At 42.3% G+C, this 23,319-nt stretch overlaps 1 protein-coding gene across 2 annotated transcripts in view; it reads right to left on the reverse strand.

The window, feature by feature from the left end:
- Positions 1-1,450: 1,450 nt before the first annotated feature.
- The window catches only part of CAMTA1 (calmodulin binding transcription activator 1), a 947,832-nt gene continuing 925,963 nt past the window's right edge, over positions 1,451-23,319 (reverse strand). The window contains exons 17-23 of one of the 2 annotated variants that reach the window (XM_068985655.1): positions 23,031-23,218; positions 22,291-22,537; positions 20,179-20,250; positions 18,630-18,650; positions 16,855-17,048; positions 15,296-15,370; positions 1,451-1,514 (exon numbers count right to left, since the gene is read on the reverse strand). In XM_068985655.1, the coding sequence (XP_068841756.1) occupies positions 1,451-1,514; positions 15,296-15,370; positions 16,855-17,048; positions 18,630-18,650; positions 20,179-20,250; positions 22,291-22,537; positions 23,031-23,218 (861 nt within the window). The remainder of the gene's footprint in view (positions 1,515-15,295; positions 15,371-16,854; positions 17,049-18,629; positions 18,651-20,178; positions 20,251-22,290; positions 22,538-23,030; positions 23,219-23,319) is intronic. The other variant, XM_068985656.1, reaches the window with a different exon arrangement.

Here is a 23,319-nt window from a genome sequence, read left to right on the forward strand (position 1 = left end):
AAAAAAATCTTTTAAATAAAATAAAATAAACTCCTGGTAGCCAAAATTAAATGTAAACATATCCTTTTTTAAGTAATGTTACTCTGCCTTTTTTTCCTAAGTCTTAATACAGTAGCTCTTTTTTTTTTTTGCAGTTTAGTCATGCTTTAGCAAAATGTTCTTCTAAAGAACATTTAAAATAAAGTACTCTTATAGTGAAATAAAGTTTTTTTTCATTTTACAGACCATAGCCACTAATGCTTTGCTTTTTTCATTTCTTTTTTCTTGATTTCATGCACATATCTCTTTGTTTTAATATATACAATATATACAAACAATACATCCACATTTTTTTCTCGCTCATTCAGACAAAACTATACAAATAATTTTATCTTGCCATGTTATTGACCTTTGTGAATAAAATATTTAGCAATTAATATAATCCCTTTCAAATATTTTCTCACTTTCCATTTCTACCTTCTATATATACACAGAAACTGCTCAGGTTGGATGAGATATAGCCAAAAATATGGAATTTACTGGCCAGAACGCAGCACCACACTGATCTTTTAGGTGGCAAATGTCCAGGCAAGGTTCATGATTCCTTAGAATGACTACAGTTTCCAAGGCTACTAAAAAAAGCTACATGCTTTACCAACTCTTTAAGTAATTCTCATTGCACAAGAAAGTAAGGCAAAAAAATTAAAGTGCTGAACATGAGAAAAGGGATAAGATGATGACTCTCCTTGCAGGTTCTTGGGAGGTGGTGGGGACAAGAAAATAAATTTAAACTCTGTACGCTGTTCCTCGTCATTTCCCATGCATTACCCGTGTACCACGCACCCGCCCCCTCTCCAAACTTCCACAAAACACTAAAATCCTTCAGATTTTTAAAAGTTGCATTAAGTGTGCTGTAGAGATTGAAACGCAAACAGACAAACAAATTAAGATCAAATAAACACAGTGAAGGAAATGAGAACACACGGACCCAATAAAGATTTGTATGATCTAAGCCCTCCACTGAGAATCAATCCCAAAAATTCAGCTTCTTGGAAATAACCGACAGGTGCAGGAACAGCATTCTCTTCGTTGCTAGTGCATCCCCACCTTTTCTTATCTATATTTTTGGTATAAATATTTGTACAGTTCCACACGATGTTTGAATACAGCCCTATGTGAGAAGGAAGACGGCTTCTTCCTAAGAGGAGGAAAGCCTCTTTCGATTCCTCGTGGTGTCTTGTTTGCCCATGATCCAACAGAAGATTGAGTTCCAAGATGTCTTGCTGATCAAATTAAAAGTTGTCCATGAAAGTGCAAATGCAATGACCAAAACATTCCTGTTAAAATCCTGCAGCTGATCTCCCCAAAACTGCAGAGGGATTATGTGTGTGTATGTGTGTGTGTGTGTGTGTGTGCGTGTTGTTGCATGTCTCTGCTAAAAACAGAAATGAAAACAGTCTGAAAAGCAGTGTCACATTGCTAAGGGATGCTGTTGTATGTCTTCAAGTTCCTTGGCCTTTTTCAATTCTTTCACTCTGGAAGAGAAACAAAACAAAATACCAGGTGATAACTATAGAGTGAAATTGTCACCAGATAAAGGAAAGGGTGTGGCCATTTCCCTAGGAAGTGAAAAGCCAAGACAAAAACCCTTCTGAGGACTGATGGCTAAGGAAACTCCTGTGAAATTGCTGGGGAAAATATTCAAGTGGAGGACTGCAGCCTTCCTGAAACTCTCCTCTATATCAACAGCTCTAAACACAAAGCAAAACCAAAGTTGAAAGCATTAAATCACGTCTAACAATAACATGCTTCTTCTAGAAAAAGTTAATTGGTCAAATAACTCTTTTTAGCCTGGTCGACCCCCATGAATGCCCTGTGACTCCACAGGATGCAAGCTAGGGAGACTGTACACACATGTGTTCATTAGCTTTTGATATACCTAGGGCACAAGTTCTTGCTTTTTGCTCACAGACTCAAGATCCTGAGCTATCTTGAACCTGATGGGCTCCCCTGCACAACTCTGATTTTGCCCAGGTATTGTTCAGTCTTTCTGATTTTCAGAATTGTTTACTTTCCTCCCATTCCACATTGTAGCTTTAAAAGATGTTTGGGTCACTTCTTCCCATGCCGATAGACAGCACCAGGGTGCAATACCAATAAGGTACTTCGTTCTGTTTATCAAATGTGCTGTGGTAAACAAATTTAAATTGCTATAAATAGAGTCAGGGAAAGCTCACAGCAAATTATTTGTTGATGACTGCTTTCAGTTGAAATTTCTTAATATAAAAATTTGCCTTGGCTTTTGAATGAACCTGATGCATACAGGGACCTGGGAAAGTGGTTCTAAGCTAAAGAATGTATTTCTCTTTATTGTCAGAAAACTAAGAGCTTGCCTGAGTATTGGATTGGTCAAAGGCAAGTGTGACTTTAGGGTCTAACTTCTGAAGTCAGTGTGTGCTGTGTTAAGTCATAGAGTGTTCGCAGCACTGCATGCCACGTGGTAACATTTGTTTACTAAAAATGGGTGTGAGAGGATGATCTTAGCCACAAAGAAGCGGCAGTTTCTCTAGACACATACACTCTACCTCAATAGTATGAAAAGAAAAAAAATTTGATTTGTTTTCCCAATATGGTCCTGTACAGAACTAATTCCCAAATACCATTTTCTCATTCTCTAAGAGAAGGGCCTCTCCTGTTATCTTAAGTTATATGGGTAAGTTTAAATTTTATTTTAAGGCAACTGTTAGTTTCCTTTCTAGAGAGAATGATCGAGTGGAAAGAAAACATTTTGAAAAACCAGTAGTAAGTTATGGCTCTATTGAGGTTGGCATTCAATGAAATGGCACATGTGCTATAATAGCAATTGAAGAAAATTATATTTACCACCTCCAAGCAGAATCATTTCTGAGTATTCTGTCAAGTTGATATGATCTCTTCAAAGAGAAGATGCTCTCTTTCAGAAAAAAAGCTTTGTCATTTTATCATCACCAGAAAGAATTATAATGTTTGAAAACGTACTTCTTTGTCTGATTTATTTACTAAATATACCAAGCCCAGTTTGCTCAAACAGTATATCTTCGAAACTATGAAAGCCTTCTTTCTTAACAGGTACACTAAGAATACCCTGCTGTATTCACAACTGCATCCGGGTATCATTTGAACTTCATGATTAAGTACATGATGGATTATTAATTTTTGGGTACTCTGGGTCATACTGCAGTACAAAAATGCACATCATTAGAGGTCCCTAGTTTTGGACATGCATACTTGATAAATAAATGGGCTTTTAAACAATTGAAACATGCCATATTCTGTGTTCAATTTTTAAACATGCAATATCTATACTAACAGTCCTCTGGCTGGAAGAATGCAAGGCATGCACTGATGCCACCTTTCCTTCTGGGCATGCAATGTACCCGTACTTGTGCAGACCTCCTTGCCGAATTACCGCAAAATGTGCATGCTACTTCAGATACGACACCTGACTTCTGCACTAGCACAGGACTCATTTACCAATGTGCAACAGAAACTCCATCACTGGTGAGACTTCTAGGATTTAAAGAACTCTGATCTCAAAACCTGAGAGCATAAACACAAAGATCTCCATTCACAATTTCTCTAGTGGGAACAGGAAGGCTTTACAAATCTTTTTTTCTTCTTTTAGTAAAGTCTTCAAGTTTTTATTTTTATATTTTTATTTTTTGGCCATGCCGCCCAGCCTATGGGATCTAGGCTCCTGACCAGGGGTCGAACCCAGGTTCCTTGCAATGGAAGTGCAGAGTCAGGCTCAGGTCCTTAGTCACTGGACCACCAGGGAAGTCCCGCCTTACAAATCTTAAGTTCATCATTGGGATGAACTAAAAAGGAACATGAATTATAGACCAGAAATGTTTTATAATAAATGTTCACACCAAAACTCTGTGATCAGTTGGTCATGTGGGTATACTGCAAACTTTTTTAAGTTAAAATGGTCACATTTGTTTCTGTGGCTTTTTTTCTCCCCTAGTTTCTTTTTGAGCTAATTAAAATGTCAACTAAGGTTTTAAAATTACTATGTAAATATGGTGCTATGAAACTAGTGCTGGCTTCACACACCATTAAGTTAAAGAGAGTTGCATGTCCACACACAGAATGACCACAATTATCAACTTAGGAAAAATGAGGTATTCCTATTTCCAGATATATTTTCTAGGCTTTCCAAAGTACTGAATTCCAATGGAGAATTTAGTTTTTAGTTTCATGGTACAGTTTTCACAGTCTGCTTGCATTATAAATACAAAACATCAAAACAAATTAAATGGCATAGGCATTTTTTTAAAGGAAGTTGTTAAAGAAGAAATTAGCAAAAAAGGAAGAGAATGCATGTTCCAATAGCTTGATGGGTTCCTTAGTGTGTGTTAGTCCTCACAACCTCACCATCTTCTCCAGTTTGTAAACAGAGAACCTGAGATTTGCAGAATTGAGCAGCCTGCTCAATTATACATAATAGTTAACAAATGGCAGAATGAGTGTTGTATGAAAGGAAAGAAGGTTAACAAATGGCAGAATGGTGATTTGAAGCCAGGTTTATCTGGCTTCACTCCTCCACTCTGATGCCTCGAACAGTATCTCAGGGCAACAGCAACAAAGAATAAATGCTTAAACCCAACTCTTCTTTGTCTTTTCCAAAAGTCTGTACAGAAAACATGCATTTAGAAATTTCCTGTGGCATGGGTGAGTACAATGTTGAAACTGATGACAATTCCCTTTTCTCAATTCTAAGATGCCATCCTTTATAAAACCATGTGTTGATTTTATTACAGTGTTTTAGAGGGGAAAATAGCTCCACACAAAACGTACACATGGATCTGAAGCAGATCTGAAACGTGAAAGGAATGCGTCTAAGAAACAGGGCAGCCGAGGACCGTTAGCATCATTTACCAATTCCTGAGCATGTTGATTGCTAACATACCCCTAGAAGTGGCTTTTACAGTCTGCTCTACTGAGATCATAAATGGAGATTTATGTGACTCAAGGGTAGGTTATTAGGGTAAGACAGTGGTGCCTAATTTTTTGTTTTGCTTTAAATCAAATGTCAACTGGATAAAGTCTGTTTGAATGTTAGGCTGACTCCCCAAAAAACCAGAAAACACTTATATTCACTGAAGTGAATGAGAACAACTTCTGATATGAGGATTTTTGTTAATAAATTCTGAGAGTTAGATGTTTCAAATCAGAGTATTTCAAATAGTCACAGAAATTTGTGTCTGCCTTGTCTCACTCATTCAAGATGTGAACTAAAAGGCACAGGTTAACTGAAAATACTTCTACCATGAAAAGGATGTACAATAAAAGTTTAACAATTATTATTTCTGGGTGATATCCCTTGCTTATTTGTATTTCCAGAATGCACTACAATGAGTATGTGTTTCCTTCATAATAATGATCTCTGCTTGTCATTTTATTAAAAAAAACTTATATTTTTCTATCCATCAGTTACAACTACTGTGTCTTACAAATATTGTAGTCACATGACATAAAAGAACAACTGAAAAATTCAGTGGAGGGGAAAAGATCACTTTTATAGACCAAAACCAAATACAATGGATGGAGCTAGTTTCATTGATCCTGCCTATATTGGGAGCATCTTTTCAGTGTGAAAACTTGGCAAATGTAGAGCAGAATTTTTGAAATTTGAAATTTCAATAACTGTAGTCATCACATCTGCAGAACTGAGAAAGTATTGGCAGTCACCACATTTATAGAACTGAGAAAACAGATGCCCAAGTCATCACGTCTACAGAACCGAGGAGACAGATGCCCAAGTCATCACGTCTACAGAACCGAGGAGACAGATGCCCAAGTCATCACGTCTACAGAACCGAGGAGACAGATGCCCAAGTCATCACGTCTACAGAACCGAGGAGACAGATGCCCAAGTCATCACGTCTACAGAACTGAGGAGACAGATGCCCAAATCATCACATACAGAACCGAGGATACAGATGCCCAAGTCATCACATCTACAGAACCGAGAATACAGATGCCCAAATCATCACATACAGAACTGAGAATACAGATGACCAAGTCACCCCATCTACAGAACTGAGAATACAGATGCCCAAGTCATCACGTCTACAGAACTGAGAATACAGATGCCCAAGTCATCACGTCTACAGAACTGAGGAGACAGATGCCCAAATCATCACATAAGATGCCCAAGTCATCACATCTACAGAACCGAGAATACAGATGCCCAAATCATCACATACAGAACTGAGAATACAGATGACCAAGTCACCCCGTCTACAGAACTGAGAATACAGATGCCCAAGTCATCACGTCTACAGAACTGCAAATACAGATGTCCAAGTCACCCCATCTACAGAACTGAGAATACAGATGACCACGTCACCCCATCTACAGAACTGAGAAAACAGATGCCCAAGTCATCACAAAAAGAACTGAGAATATAGATGTTCAAGTTATCATGTCTACAAAACTGAGAATACAGATCTCCAAGTCACCACATCTACAGAACTGAGAATACAGATGTCCAAGTCACCACATCTACAGAACTGAGAATACAGATGTCCAAGTCACCACATCTGCAGAACTGAGAATACAGATGTCCAAGTCACCACATCTATAGAACTGAGAATACAGATGTCCAATAACCTTTGGTTACATTATGTTACACAAACTCAACTAAGGGTTACTAAGTTTTGCGTTCTCTTAAAGAATTACAAGTGTTAGACTCATTCAGGTCGAGGAAAAAAATGAATCTAATAATCTCCATGTTAAAAAAAAAAAAACAAAAAAAAACAAAGTAAAGTCGCTCAGTTGTGTCCAACTCTTTGTGACCCCATGGACTGTAGCCTATCAGGCTCCTCCGTCCATGGGATTTTCCAGGCAAGAGTGCTGAAGTGAATTGCCATTTCCTTCTCCAGGGGATCTTCCCAATCCAGGAATCGAACCTGGGTCTCCCGCATTGCAGGCAGACGCTTTACTGTCTGAGCCACCAGGGAAGCCCCCCAAAAGACAAGGCCTGTGATAATTACACTTACTTCTGAATTCCCTTGCATGGAAGACAAGCAAAGCAGTCTTCCTTGAGATTGTGAAGACAACCATATAGATAGAAACTGTAGCTTCTGCAGGTACAAGGAGATTGCTACTCTAAGGAGAGCTGCCAGGACCATGTATCTGAACTTTGCACCTATAACTTGGGAAATGGTCCTCGTGTTACCAGCTTGGACTTATACAGTAATTACAAGGTAAGACTTTGGCCTGTGACCATCCAGCTATTAAAATTAAAGACAACCCTGAGATTGCCCCCTAAACATTCTAGGCTGAAAATCATCACTTTAGGATATTGCTTCAGTCTCAGCCCAAACCGCGTTGCACTGTAATGCACTTAAGTGAGGAAGAAAAGCAACAGCACTGAAAGCCAGCAGAAGCCCACGGGGTTTCTGTCCATCAGACGTCCCATGATCATTTATGGATGAATGAAGTAGGCCTGCTTCAGAGACTCATAGCGAACAATGGCTCCATGGGTAAAGCGTTAGGCAAAGCGGCTTCATTACATCTACTTGGTGATGCTCAGCCAAGGAAATGTGTCATGAGTCAGTGGATCTTGGCAGGTATATTCTTGCAATGCTGGACGTCAGAAATGTACAGGGCAGCCAGAGGCGGCTTTCTGCTTAGTTACCTGTGGTTCTGAGAGCTGCAATAGCTCGTGGGGGGGATTAGGAAAAGAGAGGTCTTGCCATTTTCCGGATACCTCATTAGGATTGCAAAATGAAAAAGACAGAGAGGCCCAATAAGAACAACACAGAGCATGTTGTCTGCAATGTAACACACACCACTGTGTTCCCAAAAGATTCATTTCCTAAAAGAGGCAAGTAAGACAGAATTACGTTGGAGATTTTAATGAGATGCCACGTCCCACCTTCATCTCTCACTCCTCCCTGAGCCGACTGGGCCACTTGGAAATTCACCTAACGTCACGTTTAACTAGCGAAGTGAGACATCCAAGTTGCTGACAGATACTGTTATTCTCCTTAATTAAACAGCTCACTCGCAGGCATTGTTAGAGAGCTGCCCTTTGGACGAAAGTGGAGAGAACCACACACAAAGTCTGTGTGTGACCTGCTAGTGACCCACTGCAGATATTTGGCTCGACTGCTCTCAAGAATCTGCGCTGTCAACGCTACTTACCAAGATAACTAGCAGCATCTGGTTAAGTGTTTGGAAACCCAGCTGTCAAATAGAAAACCTGTTGTTTAAAAATGTGTGATCAGAAAGTGTTATTTCTTCTTCCTCCAATCAGGCTCTTTTCCTTCCAGTTGCGTGGTTTCACCCACCTTTACTGAACATTGGTAGCTAGGCCAGCAATTTATAAGAAATTGGTTATTTCAATACCAGGAGTCCTGCTGTTTACAGTACCTGCAAGGACTATAACAGGTTATTAGGCTCTCTTGCAGAAATCTGATCTCATCAGGGAAAGAAGAAATTTGTCTAAGGCAATTTCTATTTTAGTCTCAATACCTTGAGAATAAACCTGTTAGGTAATTCAGCTGTCTTCTATTTTCTTTTTCATCTGAGGCATCCTGGTTTTTTGCTGTAACACTGAATTAACACCCTGTTTGAGACACTCAAAATCCAACTGGAATGCAGAATTATTTTCAGCCTGTGCACTAAAAAATTTCTTCAAGCTTAGCAATCCTTCAGCCATTTACTGAAGTTGTATCACACCTCAATGAACTAAGAAAATAATAATTAAAACTGTTGACTCAAATATCTGTGTTTAATGCTTTCTCGAATAGATAGTTATTGTGTCCAAGACAAAACAAATTCCTCTGACAGCATTAGGATTTGGATGACTCCATTTTAAGTTACTGGATAAATTAGGGGCGAAGTCTGGAGGAAAGACTTAAGTGAAAATGAGCTAGATTCGGCTAAGACCATTTGGTGCTTTTTCTTAGCTTTCCCCAAGACTGATAATTTGAATGGGTATTTTCTGATTGCTCAGCTGCTGGAATTAGCCTACTGGCTCCCAATTCTGATGGCTGACATCACTTCTGTTTATATATCTTTCTCCTTCATTAATTTAGGAGTTGGGGTCAAATTGCCTTTTATATACGCTATACTGTGAAATTTCATTCTTTCACTTTTCAAATTATTATCTCTGAATACGACTTTAAGTGTCTTAACTATGGTGTACTGTATACATTAGTAAGTATATTATCTTCTTTGACATAAATTCCAGGAATATAAATCCTCCTCAGAGAAAGCCCTGCCTCCCGAGGGACTTCAACCCAGGGACTCTTAGAGGGCCATCCTGACTTCTCCCGTGGACAGAGAGGACACGAGATCCTGCTGGAATTAGACAAGACACAGAGGAGCTGTTCCTCATTTCAAGTTGCTGTTTAGTTGCTCAGTCGTGTCCAACTCTTTTGTGACCCCATGGCCTGTAGCTCACCAGGCTCCTCTGTCCCTGGGATTTCTCAGGCAAGAATACTAGAGTGGGTCACCATTTCCTTCTCCTGGGGATGTTCCTGACCCAGGGATTGAACCTGAGTCTCCTGCGTTGCAGGCAGGTTCTTTACCACTGAGTCACCTGGGAATTCATGTTAAGAGAAAAATAACCATGTTGGAGGGAACCTGAAAGCTTCTGAGTTCCTCTCTCTCCAGCCCCCTAAGACTGAAAGGGATGGGGGTGTTATGAAATTCCAAGTTTTCATGCATGAGGAGGAGTTTTAGGAACTCACAGCAGAATGCAACAGGCATTCAGGAAATGAAGGTGGGGACTCTGGTTGGCATGGAAAAGCACTTCTAGAAAATGTACTCTTAAAAAGGATCATTAACATACCAGACCCTAACAAGCTTCAAAAGTGCATAAGCAACCGCTTTTACTAAACTGTTGGATCCTTGCAGCGAACTATATAAATTGCATAGAACATGCAAGATACTACCACTTATAATTAAATTGAATACTAGGGCATGCATCTGTTCTCTTGGGAGTTTTCTTTTTTAATGGAAAGAGATATTATCCATGTATGCAGAGAGTGAGGGGCAATAGAAAAAGAGAGAAATGGAGATTTGTGTCCCATTTTTCTCTTGTATTTCAAACACAGAGGCATCTGCTCAAATCTCTGAGCTGGCTCCACCACATGGGACCTGAAATAATTCAACTGTAAGCAACTGCCTAATTCTAGAGAGCTCTGACCAGTTAAATTTACAATGGCATGTAGCTGCTTTACATTTTTTAAAATAAACTTCTCCTTCAGTGTCAACTTTTTACAGGATAACTAATATATTAGTTATCCAGTTGTGTCCAACTCTTCGTGACCCCATGGACTATAGCCTGCCAGGTTCCTCTGTCCATGGGACTCTCCAGGCAAGAATACTGGAATGGGTGGCCATTCCCTTTTCCAGGGGATCTTCCTGATCCAGGGACTGAACCCAAGTCTCCTGCATTGGCAGGCAGATTCTTTACCACTGAGCCACCTGGGATCTTGACTTAGGAAGAACAATAAAAACTCAATTCTCTTGTCACCCTAGGTCAGCAAACTACAGCCTGTGGACCAAATCCAGCCCAATGCACATGTGTGTAAATAAAGCTTTATTGGAATACAGCCATGACTATCCACTGATGGGACTGTCTGTGGCTGTTCTCATGCTTCAGTGGCAGAACTGGATACAGGGGTCCTCTCCTTTTCCATGGTTTTTGCTTTCCAAGGTTTTAGCTGCCCACAGGTCAACTGTGGTCTGAAAATATTAAATGGAAAACTCCAGAAATAACAATTCATGAGTTTTACATTGTGTGCTGTCTGAGTAGCGTGATAAAATCTCACACTGCCCTACTTGGTCCTGCCTGGGACATGAATCACCTTTTTGTCCAGCACATCTGTGCTGTATACGTGAACTGCCTGTCAGTATAGGCGAAAACATAGTATATATACGTATGCATGTTTAGGGTCTGGTACCACCCCTCCACTAGGCATCCACTGGGGTCGTGGCATGCGTCCCCCTTGGATAAGGGGAACTGCTATATTGCAACAGACATTTATTACCTGGTCTTTTAATTAAAAGGCCTTTTAATGTTTGGATTGAAATATAGTAAATAAATATTAGCATCAACACAAATGTGGTTATATGGGAAATAACATCTCCAGAGACATTAGAAGTTTGGGAATTTTTGAAGCATGATCTTTTCTCAGAAATCTTGTAAATGATTAAATAGAGTGCTAGCGTAAGGTAAGAAGGGAGGATGTTGGATGTAGTTGAGTTGATAGAGGTAACTGCAATGTTTTATTTTATTTTTCTGCCATGTTAGATTTTTAAATGCATCTTAAGACTATCTCTAGGACAGAAGTTGTCTAGCTAACCTAAATTCAAGTCTGATTTTGGTGAATTCAATTTCTGGCTTTTAAAAAACAGTTTTCTGCCCACTACATCCTTTATTATAACCTAAGATGTGTTTGAGCAAACTCCAGGAGATTGTAAAGGACAGGGAAGCCTGGCATGCTGCAGTTCATGGGCTCACAAAGAGTTGGACATGATTTAGCAACTGAACAATAACAACAAAGACTTGTGATAGTCATGTCTGCATACTTACAAATCAGCATCAGATTCTAAAAATCTCACAGACACTCACATGGTCCACTGAACTACCACTATCATTTCTTTAAAACACAAATTTTCTTGGAACATCCACTCGGGACCTTGATATAGAATGTACAGGTTTCAGACACTTCACACCACCCTGTCTATCTTCAGCACTGTCATTAAATCTTGGAAGTTGGGTTCACTCCCTTTTGGATAATGAATGTACTAGGCCGGTTCAGGAAGCGCAGCTCTGGGTACTACTTGGCTCTGGGTACTACTGACTTACCTCCTAGCACTAGGGAAGGGGAGAGCTAGAAAATGAAACTATGTAACTCTAAATAAGAAATAGATGAGTTAAAAGAAAAACATCAGTATTGCCTAGCAAGCCTTCTTGCTTTGGAAATTGCGACACAGAAGTAGTTGAATTTCATGTAGCAGATTATCTTCATCACCAATTACCACTCGCTCAAGGTTTCCTTCTAGCGCAGCCTTGTTTAGATTTAAACTTGTCCCACCAGCCACCTTTTTCATACGGAAGGCTTCTCCCACCAAGTGCTAGCATGCCCTGTGGTGGCTTCAGGGCCTTTCAGCTGCTCATGCATTTTTGTATGTCTGTATGTGACTGTTTTCCTGTTGTATAAAGTAGCAGTGTTAGTAGTCAGGGTTAGTTTTTATCTTATTTCATTCGAAATGGATGTGAAACTTTACTGGCATACCTAGGCTGCAGCCCCATGCAAGCAAGCAAAAAGCAAAATATTGAAAATGGAAGGTAAAGATAAACTGGCTAGCAGGCAGCTACACTCACCCTTTTGTACAGCCTATGGTCCACCAGGGGGCTTTAGACAGTAAAACAACACCAAAGAGCTATTAGCATGTGAGGGTCACAACAGAAATCTTATAAATAGCTTTATTTCAACAACAACAACAAAGAGACTATAAAGTAGTTCCTTTTTTTTTTTTTTCTGGAAAGAAAGAAAGGGAGAGTGGTGGTGGGAGATGTGAAATGAGCAGGTAGGAAAGTCACCAATTTATTTTTCGGTCTAAAAATGTTGAGGTCACATGACTTGGCAAAATCCTTAAGAAATGGGACACTTGCTGACTCCCAATGCCACTTCCTACCTACATTTTCTGAGAGGGCATCATAGGAGCTTTCCTGTTTTAATGCTTTTAAGGGGCAATACAGATGATGGTCTCTCTTAAGATAATATTCAATAACCTGGATGGAACAGCAACAAGGTGACACTTATTCTAGGGGAAGTGAGTTCAAACTTCCGGGACAGATTTTCGGGATTTCTTCAAGTTCCTTCATTGACTACATAGGCATGGAAGGCGAATACTGACCATGCATAGTAGACAAAGGGTACTCCAATTTGCCTGCACATTTTTTCTAACATCTGGAACTTCTCCACTAGAATATCAAGGGGCAAGTTAAAAAAAAAAAAAAAGAAAGAGCCAAGAGACGTCATTGTTTAATCCCAAACAGTGAACGGAACTTCAGACCCAGAATCTGATATTCTCTTCATAACAAATCTTCTTGTTAGCTTCATGAGGTTATTCCTGGTAAAAATAAAGGCTGAAGAAAGACAAAACCCTCATGAAATGCTTCTCTACCAGTCTGAAAAAGGAGAACTCTTAAAAACACACGAGTGAAACCATTCCTTCACCCAGGCTCCTAAGTGAAGCAAACTTTTGGGCATTTATGTTCTTACCCTCTCAGTTCACCCAATGTAAACACAGTCAGTTGTGGCCAAAAAAAAGAAGAAGAAGAAGAAAATAGGACTGTATTGAACAGCTTTGCTCACATTCACCAAGGAGGTATTGGTTGTTCAGTAACTTAGTTGTGTCCTAGTCTTTGCGACCCTGTGTAGCCCACGAGGCTCCTCTGTCCAGGGGATTCTCCAGGCACAAATGCTGGAGTGGGTAGCCATGTCCTCCTCCAGGGGATCTTCCCGACCCAGAGAGCACACCCGTGTCTCCTGCATTGGCAGGAGGATTGTTTACCACTGAGCCACGTGGGAAGCCCAAGAGGCATTACGCATGCATATTTTCAAAGTTCGAGGATACAGAATTGAGAACACATTTGTTTGACGTGGCTTAAGGAAGAGCAATGTTGAGGGGGTTTTTCTTGAAGATCAAATCTGCTGGGAGAGTGTTAACCACAGACTCAGTGGTGCTGGGGAGAATCCTCCTGGGCTTTTTGTTTTGCGGGAGGAAGAGGAAGAAGGAAGAAGAGTGTGAACACATATGGAAAAAGGCACAGGGAAGGCCTTGGTATTGTCACCAAAGGAAGAACAGCAACTCCTCAATTTGGCTGCAGGTCCTCTAAGGCAGGTATGACTAAATAATAAGGAAGAGACTGATTTTGGTAAGGCCTGGAGAATTCATTTCATCATGTCCTGGTCCTGCCCCGTATTTTGATATGCATTTTCTAACAAGACTTGCTATTTCAGAACATTGATATGGGAGGTCTTATCACTTAGCTAATCATGGGGAGAACCCCAATCACCGCAGGTGGAGAGCAAAAGCACTGCAGAGGAATATGGTAAGAGTGCTTCAGCTGCCCTGGCAGCAATTCTGGCTAAAGAGCACCGTATATATCCTAAAGAATGTTCCTTTTAATTATTACTGCATGTGTAGCTCTGTCCACTTTCCCTTCCATGTTCATATAAACAAATTATTTTGTTAATTTAAGTAAAAGTGCACACAAGTAGCCAGTTAACCCCTAGTAAGTGTCAGAGTTAAAATATTGCCAAAGTTAGCAAGCAGACAATTTGAGGGGGAAAAACACTAAAGTGAATCCTCTGAGGAGTCACACTACACCCAGACAGCTTGGGCTCTGGGTACAATGAAATGGGAAGAAACTGGTCATTAAAGAGCTTGCTTTCAAGTTTGGGTCTGTGAACTGCATGGCTCCTGATGGACAGAAAAACAACAAAACAATGTGGAGAGTCGTCTGAACACAGCTCAGACAGCCAGTGTCACAGAAGTGAGGACAGAGCATTAACCCATGTAAAGAAAACAAACGCGTGGTTCACCAGCCCCCGAAATCTGAGTCAAGGACCCAGTCTTCACCAAGGCATCTCAAACTCGGGAAAACAGAGAGAAAGGTTTAGCTCCACAGGAAGACGCTGGAGTCATCAGGGCCCACTTCTAGTTGGAAATTCACCTCCCATCTCAAGGTGCCTGTCCTTTTCTGCCCAGCTTCCTTCCAACCACCTCTCCTGTTCCCCATCACAGAAGAGTGGGAATTGATCGGTTGATGGAGGGTGTTAGCCCTGACGCCACCAGCAGAGGGCACAAGTTATACAGTGGAAACTACATCAGAAAACTTGGTACTCGTGGTTTCCCATCCTTTCCTTCAGAAGAGAAACTCTGTCTTTTCTGTCTGGACACAGATTAACACAGTAAGCATTTACAGCGAAGACCACACTGCTGAAGAAAAATCTGGAATGAAAAGCTACTCAGCTAAGTTCTCCTCAAACCAAAACAGAAAAACACTGGCACGATCCCAGTGATTCAATACACACTCAGCATCCTCTGGAACAGAGAGCAGGGTTCTCACGACTCTGTTCCTAGATAAAGAGTTCCGTCATCCTGGTGCCACTTTAGCCAGATTATCTGTGGGGCGAGGGGGCGGTTAGATTCACCTAGGAGTTTATGAGTGGTTAAGGCAATGCGGGTGGTTTCATTCTAGATGAGGAAAATGTCAAAATGAGGGTGAAAGTACCTGTGGCGACAACGGCGTAGAAACCTCATTATTTTCCGAGCAGCCTGGTCCTGCTTTTTGGTTAGCAAACTGCTCCTGAAAAAGCCAGAATACGAATTACGGTCACGAGAACAGTGCAGTGACGTTTCATGTGTGAAAGCGGAAAGCAAGTCAGTGGTGCAAGAGAACTTTCAACCCAACAGTTCATGGAGCAAGTCCAACAGCACAAGCCTATCTTGTGGATGTGAGTCTGGGCACCACTGGGAGAGATGGAAGGAGGGAGGTGTAAACGCTCTCACCACTCAAAGGGAGACAACGGAAGGACTGAAAAGAAGATGTCCTCTCACTACTCCTCAAGTCTTTGTAAGCTCGATTTGTTGAAAACGGGATGAGATAGACACTCATTCGCCTGTGTTTAGGCTTTCTCAGTTTAGACATTCATTCTCTCTTTGGGCTATTATTTTAAGACTTTTTTTTTTTTTTTGATGTGGACTATTTTAAAACTCTTTATTGAATTTGTTCAATAAAAGAACCAAAGAGCTGACTCATTGGAAAAGATGCTGGTGCTGGGAAAGACTGACGGCAAAAGCAGAAGGGGCCAGCAGCGGGTGAGACAGATAGCATCCCCAACCCAATGGACATGAACCTGAGCAAACTCTGAGATAGTGAAAGACAGAGGAGCCGGGTGGGCTGCAGTCCATAGGGTCGCAAAGAGTAGGACACAGCTTAGCAACTGAACAACAACAAATTGAATTGGTTACCCCTATTGCTTCTACATTATGGCTTTATTTTTTTTTTGGCTGCAAGGCATGTGGGATCTTAGCTCCCTCACCAGGGAATCGAACCCGCACTCCCTGCATTGGAAGGTGAAGTTTTAACTACTGCACCACCAGGAAGTCCCTGGGCTATTGTTTTCTAAACCTTTGTCATTGTATTTTCCAGGGCTAAAACTCTTTATGACTCTCTGCAAAATGGAATAGCTCAGCCCTGCTGACTTTTCCAAGGTCTTGGGGGTAGACACACTACAATTTAGACCATGATCCCACGTGTGCATCCACTCACTGAGTGCTCAGTTGCGTCCAGCTCTTTGCAACCCCTGGACTGCAGCCGACCAGGCTCCTCTGTCCATGGATTCTCCAGGCAAGAATACTGGAGAGGGTTGTCATTTCCTCCTCCAGGAGATCTTTCTGACCCAGGGATAGAACCCACATCTCTTTTGTCCCCTGCACCGGCAGGCAGGTTCTTTACCACTGCACCACCTGGGCAGCCCCAGTTGACTGCATTAGGGTTACACCTTTCTGAGTAGGAACTGTGGTCCTTCCAGGTTCTGATACAAGTTGAAACTGGGTGGGGCATCAGAATGATTGGGTGGGGAGTGGAGAGAGACAGAAGGAGCTAAATGGACCAAAATGGGCAAAGGGCACAGGTGTAACTCTACGGTAACACAGCCTCTAGACTGCTCTGGGAGGAAATCACTGCAGGATGCTTCGCTCCCTGTACAGACAGACCCGCGCGTCTGCAAGGGGCTGCTCTTACGCCCGAGTCGGGGTTCTCCTGGCTGCCACGAGATCTCCACCCACCTGAGCTTCTGCTGTACGATGACTGCTGTCCGCCGTGCCTGCCGTCTCTTGCCACACTTCTTATAACTCCGGTAGAACTTCTGGATCAGCACAGCGGCGCGCCGGCTCTGCTGGAATTTTTTTTGTTCGTAGTAACTCCGGAATTTGCTCTGGATCAAGATGGCAGCCTGGGTCATCTTTTTGTAAAGTGCGTACTGTGAGGGCACAAGGAGAAGCAGAGCAGTAACAAGGGGAGCCACGCAGGCGGGGTGTCCTCTGAACCGACCGGGTGAGGACGGCAAGAAGGAAAACTACGTCTCTCTTTCCTTTTCGTGTTCTGTTCTGGCTTTCATCAGAAAAGAGGCAAATGAAGCTTCTTTCCACCTACCTTTCCAAAATGCAAAATGTTAACTTTAAGAGTCGCCTTCAGACAATGCACTACTGCTTTAAATATGTTTCCCCACCTCAAATATCAAAGCCATTTACCCTTCTTGGAAAAAAGATTTAACAGCAATAAATTGAGACACTTGAGCTGAAAAAACACATTTAGGAAGTAAAATTTTATGATTTTTTTTGTTTGTTTTTTGTTTTGGCCAAACTGCTTGGCAGGTGGGATCTTAGTTCCCGACCAGGGATTGAACCCGTGCCCCTGCATTAGCCATGTGGAGTCTTAACCTCTGGACCACCAGGGAAATTCCAGGAAGTAAAACTTTACATGTTGAAGATGAATATTTCCTATCCGATTTGGAAACATTTTGAATTAATCCTTTTTGGATGCTTCCCAATTCCTGCCAAACACAAATCCACTTAGCAGGCAGCAGCATCTAACTTCTAACTAGCAGTTCCACACGACATATTTCTGAGTTACAAGGTCCCAAATACAAGGCTTATCATGAAACGCTGACACCTTTAAGCCACTTTAACCTGCAAAAGATTAACGCTTGTCAGACCAACACAGCGGTGAAGCCATGAAATCTGGAAGGTGGCCCCAGAGCCGGGGACCACTTGGGAGTCAGTCCCTGTGCCCTCTGGCCAGCCTGCCACAGAGATGGAAAGTGAGGCACGAAGGCACGCTCGGGGAGAATGAGTCCTCTTCCCTGCCAGGCACGAAAAACGCAGAGCTCTGCAGATGTCAGCAAAGGCTCTGTCCAGATTGCTAACCACTTAGACTATGACTCTAGGGACCAGAAGTCACAGGTGAGGGCTTTGCTCACAAGAAGCCAACTTACCATGAGAGGGCCAAGTGCTCCTCAGAACATCCCTGTGCCTCAGTCTCTCTCTGCATGTATGAGGTAGAGGGAGGGGCAAAAACTGACTTCTCAAAAGGGTCCAGACACAGGGCCCTGCTGCAAGAACCCTCTTGAGTCTTATCTGACCTGTTGACATTTTCGTTTGGCCCAAAGCCTTTCAAGACAAGGGCTGCATCCCAGTGTCTCCACAACCCTGGCCTGCATGCTCTGTGTGGTCAGAACCTTGCAGACACAGCGCAGCACAATGGGAAGCAGGTAAACCTCCTCAGTGGCTCACTGGGTTCCCGGTAATTATCTTGGATGGACTGTTTAGATGGACACTGGCCAGGAAAATGTCCAAAGACTGCTTGCTGAAACCCACTCCAACGGCATAACCACGTGGCCCCCAGAGGATAGATGTGCTGTGGTGAGGTGGCTGGGTAAGGCGGGGGGTATGCCTACTGAATGACCGTGCCATCCTAATGGCCCCTTCTTGTAGCTGGTGATGGGTGTGAGGTTTGTGACTCTGGTGGAATGGTTTGTGAGAGGACTTGGGTGTGTCATTACCTTCAAGGCTATCCATGTCAGCTTGGGGGAGAAACAGAAAATACAAGATTAATGTTAGATTGCTGAATAGAAGGAAATGAAAAACCAGAATCAGAACCAATGAAATGCCCAACCAAAGAAAGAAAGAAAAAAAGGCAATCTGACTGTATTCATGCCTTTCATCTTCCAAAATACTTGTCTTATATTTGTCAGTACTTTTTTTTAAATGCCTTCCATCTTTCTGGTTGTAGCCAACACTTCTTTGGGAGGGGATTAAAAAAAAAAAACAACTAACAAACTCACATTTTGGAATAAACTCCTGCTGTAATCAAAGACTAGAAACTCTGATTCTGAGTATTGCTTTTGGTAACAAGAAGTCCTCTCGCCAAACAGAAGCCAGGATGGTTCCCAACAGGGACTGTGGTGTCAGCGTTTACACAATAAACCTTCATTTTCTGGGATCATGAACTCAACTGGCTATAAGCTGAAGACACTCCCCCTTCTCCCCTCACAATTAAGGCTTAATCCTAGAGAAACTTGAGAAAGTGGCAATCCACATGAGACATCAAGCAAATCTTAGAAATAATAAAGAGAACAGAATCCTGATTTTCTGTGTGGCTGCTATCTATCTCAGCATTTATTATTCCTTAAACAAAAGTGTAAGACCTACCAAAAGCACAACCTAAAAATTGGTTCTACTAATAGGACTGAACTTGACCGTATGAACCAGTCAAAATGCAGTTCGGCACTTTTTAATATCGCTACCTAGGTGGTTAGAAAGGTCTAATGTTTACTTAATCTCTCTGAGTCTCAGCTTCTTCACCTGCCAAACGGAAATAAAATTGTGTACTTCAGATATTTTTGTAAGGAGAAAATGAAATGATGAGTCTGAAAGATCTAAGGTTTATTAGGTGTTCTCTGAACAATTCCCTTCCTGTCTGATGAGAGCTCCGTGACCCTGCAGGTCATTTCACAAGCAGTAATACTGAACAAAAGAGTAATTCAGGTGCTCCTCTTACAACGCTTAACTAAGGAATGCTCAGTGTAAGATACTCTGGGCTTCTTCCCATTTTCAAAGATTTTTTACAGTTCTTCATTTTACACTGGGTAAGAAGCAGCCAAAAAGGAAAATTGGCTGAAGGTTATGTGATGTGTATGATTCAAGGTCAACGATAACAACCAGTATTTACCTTCTCCCATCACCATACCAAACCTCCTCAAGCTCTTTAATTTACTAATGAGCTTATAGGCAACATGACTCACATAGAGCCTCACTTCAGACCCAAATAGCTTCCTCTGTATCAGACCAATGTTGCAGGAAATGATACCACTAAGAGGTCAACAGTCCGAACAAAAATTATTTTGTGGCAATAGTTGCAGATGGTTTTTTGTTTGTTTTTCCTTTTTCTTTCCTCTTTCGGAACATTTTCCTCTGGTCTTTAACCAAGGTCATTCGAAGCCAGTCTTTGGATCAGGCATCGGATGCTGTGCTCTCTGCCAAACATCACGAGGGACTCCCCACGCCGGTTTGGATGCTGTGTGGGTAGGACGCATTCACAAGCTGGCTCACCTGTTTATATTTTCTGTAACAACGCTGAATAACAGCTGCCGCCACTTCCTGCTGCTCCCGTAAGGGTCGGCCCTTCAGGGGAAAACGAGGCAAGAAAAGAAAAAATGATAACAGTATAAGAAATGCAGCTTTCCCAGGACTTCAATGGAATGACCACTAGTTTCATTGACTTTCTCAGAACTGAGACCCGAGGTTTACCAAATACAACAAGTTAATATCGGGATAAATTAAGAAAAATGAATTTACAGAATACCTCTCTGGCTATTCTGGCTTTTAAACAGAACTATCATATTTGGATGTCAGCAGGCCTAAACAACAGTCAAAGGATTCAAAGAACTAGGTATTGTGTTATTTGTCCTTATAAGTTGCTGCTCTGCTCTGTCCTTCCTAAGATAACACCAAGTCCTCTACTTCTGGGTCAAAGTTTGATGACTTATAACATCTGTATGCAGGTCAGGAAGCAACAGTTAGAACTGGACATGGAACAACAGACTGGTTCCAAATACGAAAAGGAGTACGTCAAGGCTGTATACTGTCACCCGGCTTATTTAACTTCTATGCAGAGTACATCATGAGAAACACTGGACTGCAAGAAACACAAGCTGGAATCAAGATTGCCGGGAGAAATATCAATAACCTCAGATATGCAGATGACACCACCCTTATGGCAGAAAGTGAAGAGGAACTAAAAAGCCTCTTGATGAAAGTGAAAGAGGAGAGTGAAAAAGTTGGCTTAAAGCTCAACATTCAGAAAACGAAGATCATGGCATCTGGTCCCATCACTTCATGGGAAATAGATGGGGAAACAGTGGAAACAGTGTCAGACTTTATTTTTGGGGGCTCCAAAATCACTGCAGATGGTGATTGCAGCCATGAAATTAAAAGACGCTTACTCCGTGGAAGAAAAGCTATCATCAACCTAGATAGCATATTCAAAAGCAGAGACATTACTTTGCCAACTAAGGTCCATCTAGTCAAGGCTATGGTTTTTCCAGTAGTCATGTATGGATGTGAGAGTTAGACTGTGAAGAAGGCTGAGCGCCGAAGAATTGATGCTTTTGAACTGTGGAGTTGGAGAAGACTCTTGAGAGTCCCTTGGACTGCAAGGAGATCCAACCAGTCCATTCTGAAGGAGATCAGCCCTGGAAGAAATGATGCTAAAGCTGAAACTCCAGTACTGTGGCCACCTCATGCGAAGAGTTGACTCATTGGAAAAGACTTTGATGCTGGGAGGGACTGGGGGCAGGAGGAGAAGGGGACAATAGAGGATGAAATGGCTGGATGGCATCACCGACTCGATGGACCTGAGTCTGAGTGAACTCCGGAGCTGGTGATGGACAGGGAGGCCTGGCGTGCTGCAATTCATAGGGTCGCAAAGAGCTGGACACGACTGAGCGACTGAACTGAACTGAACATCTCCCTGTTGTTGCTTAGTCACTAAGACATGTTCGACTTTGCGACATGATGGACTACAGCATGGTAAGCTTCCCTGTCCTTCACTCTCTCTCAGATTTTGCTCAGACTCATGTCCAGGGAGGTCAAAGACTCCTCTGAGAAATGGTGGAAGTCTCTGGACCTTGCCCACCAAAAACACACATACAGACACTTCACCATAAAATTTTAGGAGTTCATGGGCAGCCAACAATCAGTCTCCAGGCCTCCAGCCAGAAACCCCCACTCCAGGTCATACGTTCCTCGTGGCAGAGATGTCAACTTTGTATTAACTAAATAATGAATATCTATTATTACCCTGACAGTAAGTTCAGAGGGTAATAACCATCGCATTACTGGTCAGTTTTATTCCACTAAAGTTTCTGACTATTCTTAATAATCTTATGTGACCTAATTATAGAATCTTTATTTCAAATTATAAACTCAGAGAAAAAAACAAATGGCATATATTTCAGTTTGAATGATTCTGACTTTTCCCTGATCACAAAAGGACTCTGTTGTCTGTTTTTGTTTTATTTTAAAGAAGTTCTTTATTTTTGGCTGCAAAGCATGAGATCTTACTTCCCTGACCAGGAATTGAACCCTCACCCCCCTGCAGTGCTAGGGCAGAGTCTTAACCGCTGGATCACCAGGGAAGTCCCCAGGACTCTTGTCTTTTACCTTGTATTTCCGGAAAGCTGTCTGGACAAGCCTGGCCGCTTCATAGAGTTCTCTCTGTTCGTGATCAGATAGGGTCAGCTGTGCAAATTCATTCTCCACCTTCTCACTGGTGGATGCACTCAGGAACTCAGACCAGTCTGCTGCAGAGGGAAGGCTGGGCTTCTCAAAAGTTATTTCACTGACTGGTGAGCCTACAGGGCTCAGGCTGGTATTAGAAGAAGGGGTGAGAGGCTCATTATATGCACTTCTGAAACAAAAGAAGACACGAGGGAGAGAGGCTGGTGATTGGTCTGCAGGATTCATCACACATTGGTCAAAAAGACAAGATGGTACCCACTGTGGACCATGAAGGATACACCTCTACTCAGTCCAGAGAGATGCTAAGGAGACTCTGGGTGTCTTTCAGTTAGTTAACTCCATGCTGAACACCTGTTATGAGTTCAGTACTGGGCTAAGTACTAAACCCAGTAAGTCCACTATCCAACTATGAAGCTTCAGTTGAACTGGGGAGAACATGCTATGACACATTGTCTCCTACACTCTGCTGTGGGAAGAAACCTCACGGCAGAGGTGAGGAAGAAAGAGGTCCTTGAGAGAGGCAATAGAATCCATCCTAATGCTCCCTTCCTTCCTTGATGAGGGCATCCACTACCCAGATCTCCTCAGATCCAGTGGGTCTCCTGCGCCCCCAGGCAAATCCAGGAACTCACCCTGGGGAGAGGCCCGTGGACTTTACTGACCTGATCTGGGCAGCATTTGGCAGGTGGTCTACGTCAGCCAGGTAACCGGCCAGCCAGCTCATGGTACTGCTAATGGTGGCCGCGTCTATCCTTTCCAATGCCGGGGACTCCATGGGCACAAAGTTCTCCTGCTTGATCCGCTCAGGTGTGGCTTCAATGATGTGCTCTGCCAAGGTCATCATGTTCACCTGGAACCCGGAGGCCACAGAGCACTCAGGTTAGGATGTGGCCCTAGAAGTCAGCCAGGCCCACCTCCCGCCCACTACCTGGGAAAGAGAGAAACGAAGCA

The sequence above is a fragment of the Capricornis sumatraensis genome, chromosome 14, assembly GCF_032405125.1.
Source record: "Capricornis sumatraensis isolate serow.1 chromosome 14, serow.2, whole genome shotgun sequence".
NCBI classification, from domain to species: domain Eukaryota; kingdom Metazoa; phylum Chordata; class Mammalia; order Artiodactyla; family Bovidae; genus Capricornis; species Capricornis sumatraensis.